This window comes from Anser brachyrhynchus (assembly GCF_964034855.1).
Source record: "Anser brachyrhynchus genome assembly, chromosome: 8".
In the NCBI taxonomy this organism is placed as follows: Eukaryota; Metazoa; Chordata; class Aves; order Anseriformes; family Anatidae; genus Anser; species Anser brachyrhynchus.
The window spans coordinates 30,644,806-30,652,638 of record NC_137702.1 but is presented as its reverse complement, the minus strand read 5'-3'; the positions used below and the strand labels follow the sequence as shown (position 1 = coordinate 30,652,638).

At 39.4% G+C, this 7,833-nt stretch overlaps 1 protein-coding gene across 6 annotated transcripts in view; it reads right to left on the bottom strand.

Annotated features, from left to right (window-relative positions):
- Window positions 1–1,254: 1,254 nt before the first annotated feature.
- The window catches only part of DPYD (dihydropyrimidine dehydrogenase), a 352,451-nt gene continuing 345,872 nt past the window's right edge, over window positions 1,255–7,833 (bottom strand). For all 6 annotated transcript variants that reach the window (XM_080603522.1, XM_080603523.1, XM_080603524.1 and 3 more), the window contains 2 exons: window positions 5,299–5,439; window positions 1,255–2,757 (listed from right to left, as the gene is read on the bottom strand). In XM_080603522.1, coding sequence (XP_080459648.1) covers window positions 2,590–2,757; window positions 5,299–5,439 — 309 coding nt within the window. In that variant the 3' untranslated portion in view covers window positions 1,255–2,589. The remainder of the gene's footprint in view (window positions 2,758–5,298; window positions 5,440–7,833) is intronic.

Sequence of the window (7,833 nt, the reverse complement as noted above, 5' to 3'; positions counted from 1 at the left end):
TATTGCTGACTGTCAGTTAGAAATTATTCGCATTCATTTGGGAATGCATTTCCTGAAACTGTTAATGGGCTTGATGGAAGAGGAGTGGGGGAGAGGGTGGGTGGCAAGAGAGAAACCTGAACAATATAACTTGTTACTTCTTCTTTGGTTAAAAACAAATTATAGTCTTGATCATAAACTTGATTCATAGAATGTCCCTTATCTTCTATAGATTGCTTTATAGCTACTTCGGAACACTGGATATCCTGAGAATACTGAATATCATAGGAAAAGCTCTGATTTTGCTGCTACATTGATGATATAAATGTACGTGTGCTTAGCCACTTAAATCAGGTCTCTCGTCTTTGTCCTGTAGCTAAAAGAAGCCACGCTACCAGATGTTAAGTGTTCAGTATAGTGAGGTAACCAAGTCTGACAATACAGCGGTGAGGGACCTTGAAAAGCTGGAAGGTTCAGCCACAGGTGACACACCGTCTCTCACCTTTGGGGTTTGTGTTAGGATACAAACTAAGAAGTAGATGTTAATAGCCTGGGATAAAATAGCTGCTTTTCCTTGCATCTGTTAATTGAGATCGTAAAGTGCTACCTGCAGAAAATCTGAATTTGATTTTTTTCTGCCGTACTCAAGGGCATGCTGCTTGACAACCAGCTTCTCAGAGAGAAAAGACAGAGACCCTCCAAACTTTGCCCCTCACAGTCACAAAGCAGTTTGTTCTTACTGTGAGTCTCCTATAACTCACATAAGATAAGAAACTACCAGAAGGCCAAGAGATTTAAACAAGATTCAGGCAAATATTTTCTAAGCAGTACAACTATCTCTTACTACTTGCGTGTGAAAAATGTACAACTATGAGGAGAAAGATTAAAGTGTGAAGAGAAAGCTATCAGCTTTGGGCTTGGGCCTGCCAGTGGATCTCATCAGGTGAGCCCAAAATGTCAGCAAAACCAGGCTGGTGGAGTGAGGATACTAAATGAGCTGACACTTCAAAATGTTAGAGGGGGAAACTGTGTACATATGTGTGTGCGCGTGGGGAAAGGATGCAAAGGGAAGACAAGTCAAAGGAAGACAAAGAGATGCCATCCAGGGGCAAAGAGGATGTTATATTCTGCACTGTAGGCAATTAATAGAATAATGTACACATGAATTAACTCATTAATGATTCCTGGAGTGCAGAGTAGAGAACATGAAACACCACCTGACAAGTCTCTTAAGAAAAATCTGTTAGTAAATTAAGAAAAAAGAAATACAACAAGTTGCTTTCGACATTTATTTATAATTTGGTGCACAATTCATAAACCAGCAAATGAAAGTTAGGGCATATTTTTAATCAAAGCTTTTGCTGATCGCAATATAGGGTATAAGAAATTGAATGAATAGATCATTTATTGTTATTATGAAACCAAAGGCTTTATATTCTTAAGTGGAGTAAAGCAGACAGCAATACGTCCAAATTAGAAAGTTCCTACTGTGAATGAAAAATGGATTAATACTGAGATATTGTTCAGTAAGACAGACAAATCTGTATTTCTTTTTGGTTGTGAAATTACTAGAACCATACATAACCGCTAAGTATGAAGAATTGGCACTGGGGGAAATCATCTTGCCAGTTTGCCCTATACATGTGTGTTTGGCAAACAGAGCCTGCAGGGTGTGTATTCCACTTGCACGTAATCAGATCTCTGACCTGTAACGTGTACATTCTGGAACATTAATTGGCACAATTAGAAAGTTGTTTAGAGGATGAGCTTGGAGAAAAAACATTGTCCCTTCTCAGAATCCCGAAATGAAACCTGGGCTTTGCAATAAGGCAGTTTAACTATTTTTAGATGGATGTTATGAGTGTTCACTGGGGGAAAAAAAGTAATGATCAGGCTACCCAGGCAACATACAAATCTGAAGAGTCCAGCATGTGTCAGTACACAGCAAATTTATTCTATTAAGTGACTAGTGTGAGAAAGAATTAGAAAGGATTATAAAAATACACTACCATATGCTGTAGTAGTTGAAAGTGATTAATCCAGTTCTTAAATCCTGTTTTAAATTCCCTTTCATTTCTTCCCATGGAAAAATAGAAGCAACATTGCTTTATTTGAATGCTGTGTAGTTAATTACATCTTCTAAGAAACTCTTTTAAAACTAAATGTAATGTTTAATTACAAAATGCCTCCTTGAAAACAGTTAGCTTGTACATTGATTTGTAGTTCATTAAAAATGGCTTCTTAATTATATTTACAGCCAGAAATTACATAGAGATTAAACAGTCTACAGAGGACTTTTGAAATTACAGCATGAATTGTAAGGAAAAAGTTACATTTCAAATCGTGGACAACTGACAGCTACAACCGACTAATTGCTGCCTTTCTGTAATTTCAGAACTTAATTGTCGTAAAAATAATAATTGGAAAACAGTGTTCATTGTAACGGCTCCCAATATTGCATTTTTTTGGTAAGAGTAGATTTCAAGGATTAATTAGAAAGCGAATCAGCCACATCAAACAAGTGTACAGCTCACATCAGCTGTTGATCGGATCACCTCAGTGCGCGGGGGCCAGGGCTAGGGGCAGCCCAGGGCTAGGGGCAGCCCAGGGCTAGGGGCAGCCCAGGGCTAGGGGCAGCCCGCGCCTCGGTTCGTACGGTGTCGTCCTGGAAACCATGCGGATGCAGTCGATAACAGGGCAGACGCTGAGACACAGGGTGCAGCCTGTACAGCTGTCAGTAACCGCGGGCAGGTGGGTTTCAGGATCAAACTGGATAGCCTGCGAACAGGAATAAACATTATTGATGTCACTCACGGAAAAGGTCAGAACTGCTCCCATTTTAGTGCCTGCATTTCCTGTGCTGCAGTGGCTGGAGACATCTTGGTGTGGTTCTGCACTGCAGCTATAGCAACTGGTGAAGTGGCAGGGAACAAAACCACCCCTCCCTCCCCCTGGCCCTTCAAAATCAGAAATTCCACCTTGGCAAAAGCTCACGGCCACGAGGAGCAGCTACAAAAGGCTGACTTCGGCCTGTGATGTTTAGACTCCCAGAGGGATGTTCCTCCGCCACATGAAGACAATATTTCATCACTCGCCGCTTTGCCGGGTCTGCTGGTCTGGGGGACACCGGGACATGCCTGCGTGGCCTCAGCACAGCACTGGCTGCACACACCACCGGCCACTCTTTTGATTTTTATTTTCAGCACGGCATAAACAATCTAATTTAATAAAAAAGTAGAGAAAAACACAGCATGCTGTGCCTCCTGTGATTATTTTCCTTTGCAAATCTTTGAAAGGGATATCTGAGTTCCAGGCAGGCAGAGCTTGCTTTATTTCTCACATTTCCATGGAGTGAATCCTCATTACCAATTAGTGTGATAAGTGTATTTGAATGTGAAATAACAATTGAAGTCTCAATGAAATAAGCTGCTGGTATAATGGGAAATGGCAATTAAAAGCAAAACCAAAAGCTTCACACAACCACAAAAGGTTCAACATCTAAAAAGCAAGCCTGGAAAGGTACAAAATAGTAATAAAAAAAATGAATATGTACTTTTAAAAGAGTTCTGGGGAGGAAAGGTCAGGCCTGAAAGCTGAACTCTTGCGGTGCCTTAGCAAACCTCCCCAGCCACTGCCAGCAGCTGGGGCAGCCAGAGGGGAGGTGGGAGCGCACGAGGTGGCTCCGCAGGTTGGGTCCAGAGGCACATCTGCTGAGTTTGGGGTTTCACCACCAGGAGGGTGCTGAAACGCTGCTGTAGCAGCTGGCAAGAGCATGGAGCAGGTACTAACTGCCCTGAATCTGTAAGTTTTAGCTTAGCTCGAACACAAAGAAAACTTTGGCTTGTGAGTATTTAGGACTCCTTCCTCTCTCCCCAACAACAATGCACATCTTGAAAGAGAGTTCAAAGAGACAGAGGAATTCAGGACTACAGTGCTACCTTCGAGTTAAGGAAAGCTTTTCTGTTGGAGTCCTACAAGGTGGTAGGTCTGCATAACAGCATGGATTTTTTGAAACAAAGATAAGCACAAAGCAGATGATATTTTGAAGTGTGGGGGGCTTTTGATTTCTTTGCAATTAAGAAGTTCTTTGCAGTTCTTTGCAATTATTTTGTTTGCAGTTTCCTTAATTAATTAAGGAAAAACACTTTTTTTGTGCTAAAAAACCTCCTGGGGTTTTAAGCTTTGGTTCTTTTGGTGCTGATTTTTTTTTCCAGTTACAGAAAAGTAGGTTTCACTAAATACAAACACAGTCCTTTGCTCTCCAGGGCTATATCTTTCCTATTGCTGGGAAATCTAATGGAAGGAGAATCAGTGAAGATCACAGTGTCAAGAAGAAATTTAGATGAAGACTACAGTAATCGTCTAATCTTGTAAAAATGCAGCACTAGTTTTTTCATATCGATGGGAAAAAAAGTCTACCTTTGATCTGATGGTTGTTTTAATTGTGGGAGCTGATTTTAAATAGGAAGACTTCTTTCTTTGGCAGTATGTAGTTAAGTAAGACTTCAGACTTAATATTGATTAGACTGAATTAAGGATAAACAAAAGGTCTTGGTGTTCTGATGAAACTTGTTGCTCAGTTAAAGTATTTGTCTCTGACAAACTGTTCTTGTACTGGGATGAATGGAAAAAATTGTGTATACATTATTGTTTAATGCATACTAAGTTCCATGGAGATTATTCTAGATTTTACTTTGGTTTTCTAAAAGAACATGGGTCTTCCTGTGATGCCCTTCTTCCCACAGACCAGTTCATCAACTCCAGTGGACATGGAAACCGGTGGTATATAAAAATGCCAATACCATACTGCATAAATCAGATACATACTTTGATGTGAACAGGAGTCCCAACTCAAAATTGCTTAGGCTGATGGAACAAAGACTAAGTTTCTTTTAACAGTTTTTGGCACAAGAACGTCTCTTGCCTCCCTGTATCTTCTTGATGGGAAGGGATGCATTCTTCCCTTTCTCCCTCACGTATTTGAAAATCATCAAAATTTATAGGCATCTGACATGGGTCTCCTTCATTTTCTTCCTTGTAAGAAGCAGCCCATTCCCACTCACAGTTAGGGACATACCGGGAGAGTGACCTAGAGCGTCACCCTTCTGCACAGCCACCCAGAGGAAGCTGTGCTGGGCGCTGTGCAAACGGCTCAGGCAGGGCTTGCACAGCGTAGCCTGGGAGCATGCTGGGGCTCAAATCCAGTATTTTAGACATCTGTTTTTACCACCTGCTCATTAACAGAAGGTGGATTCTTTCTTCCCAGCAGCAGAAAGATAACTCATTGTGCCTTCCTGCTAATTACAGCTGTGCTCTTACCTGGTAGCCAGAATCATTACAGGTCATGTAACATTTGCCACAGTTGATACACATTTCCTCGTCAATCAGAGCCACAACTTGCTCTGTGTTGCAGAGCTCACCATATGCTCCAATATACTGCAGTGCTTTTCCAATTATATCCTAGGGAAAAAAAAAATTATTGACTCATTTAGAGGATACCTAAGCTGTTTCTATAGCTGCAGAGAAACACTCTCCAGTACTTTAACATGGAAAATTTGGACAGGTATTGTGAAGATGTTTACGATTTTTCTTATAAATTTCCAAGCCATCAACCTTCGTACATACTCTAAAATACAAAGAATGCTCCACATAGGTACATTTTGAATGTAAGCAACTCTAAAGGTATATGTCTGTATATACATATGTTATACGAAAAGGTTACATGTGTAACACCTTTGAATGTACTATTTTAATTTGTCCATTATTGTGTGATGCTTAAAGGAATAAAATGGAGCACAAAACAGGAGTGACATGCTACAGACAATCTGATCATCCTTAGTCATTTCTCATTAGTACAGATTTAAGAACTCACAGCAAGAAAAGAAAGCAACATGATCAAATAAACTGAGAACAATAATTGCTTTTCTCTCTGTAGTAAGAAAGATGCACAAATGACATGAAGATCATCAGATTATTGCAAATATTGCACAGAAATAAGATGTGGGTCTAATCCTGCAAGTTTTGGTTCAGTTCTTTTAACTTCACAGGGAAGAGTTTGTGGCATCAACCTCACACATCTGTGCTGCAAAAACAAATTTGCATGGCAGACAGAATATAGCTACATACCACAAGAGGAAGACACCTTCTAAAATAAGTTGTTGAGGAACTACCTGATGCAAATCATTTGCATTTCACATAAAGCAAAACTGCACAGTTCAGTGGTAGTTCAACTATACTAATTCAATGGCAGAGATGGGCCAAGTCCCAGGTCCTTCAGACTATGACTATTCTTCAGTTAAATCAGTTTAACTAATGGAATTGTAACACAGGTGGTGAACATCACTGCATTTTAAAGGATTCACTCTGTGGTATGGTATTGCTGGCCTGGATATTTTGTGAGTTTTCTGAGGAGGCTTTAATAGCAGTTCTCATGCTGCAAAACAAGCTAGATTTTAGGTGCGGCATTCTACGTTGTTAAAATAAAGTCAAGCTCAGTAAATGCATGTTATTTGATGCAACAATACATTCTACTTGTGCTTTAGAAAGGGGTATAACTGTTAGGTATTTCAAAAATCTTATTGAATTTTAGGAGCACAGAACTGGCTTCAAAGACATGCTACTGTAATAAACCAAGAAGTCATTATGATTTTCATTACAGAATTTGATCCAAGTCAATTGAAAAATGCTCAAGATCAAGCCAAATATGAGACACAGACAAGTCTGCCTAGAATTATAAGCTTCAAAGTGTTTACCTTTGGTCTTTCATTGCCAAGAAACATGATAAGAATTTATTTTCATATTTTGTTTCTCAATATTTTTGAAGAAGCAATATTTACCTTACTCCTATCAGTCAAAAAAAAAAAAGTGTACTGAAGTGGATATCAAGTATTTTAAATGTCTACTAATATACTACGTTTAACCTGTATAATTTATAGTCATATACAATCTTTTATATTGTTTTCGATTCTCATATAGAAAACTGAAGAAGATCTGGATACCAGTACCTTAAGTTTTCATTGCATATGTTGTTTTGGGCAGCCTTATTTTCAAACACACTAAAAAATCACTAATTCTTCCTATGCCACAAAGAGGAATAAGGGAGCAGTGGTAGGACCTATGAAGTTGCAGTTAATGACAGCTAATGTAGGTAATTGAGCCATATCCTAAACCCAGGAAGAAGGATAGGGAAAGTATACTCTTTTCTTCTTCCAAAAATATTCAAATGTTTTCTCTGTGCCAAACCCTAACTTGCTTACATGTGAAATACCTTGGTTGCATTCATCCAGTGCTAAAAGCCTTCCAGCTCTTCTCAGCAACACATAGAGAACATTAATGCTCTTCCAGCATAAAACATCTATGGCACATTGCTAAAGGCAGCATGACTAGTGTGGACAGATGACTGCAAGTGAGCAAGTTATGACAGCTTAATGAGTTAGCACTCATCAACAAAGCTGTGCAAGCTGATTATGTGCATGGTCCAAATTCACTGCAAATTTGAAGTAAAATCTGTTTGCTTAAACCACTGTAAAAGGTCAATTAACTACTATGAAAGTGTTTAAGCTAATACTTTTTGCTTTGCTATTGCAAAGGGCTAGGCTTGAACACACAGCCCTTTAGCATGCCTCCACTGATGAACTACAGTAACTCAATTAAATGTAATCCCTTAGGACCTGCTCACGCTCTTGTATTTTCATTTTCTTTTTCTTACTCAGAAAAGTTCATGGATTTACTGGGAATTGTTCTGCAGTTTTCAGGGTGCTGCAGTGCTGCAGTTCTGAAGTTTCTGCAGTCTTCTGTATCTGTTGAAAAACTGTAGTTGTTGAAAGCAGCTCCAGCTTGTTTCAGGTCTCATGT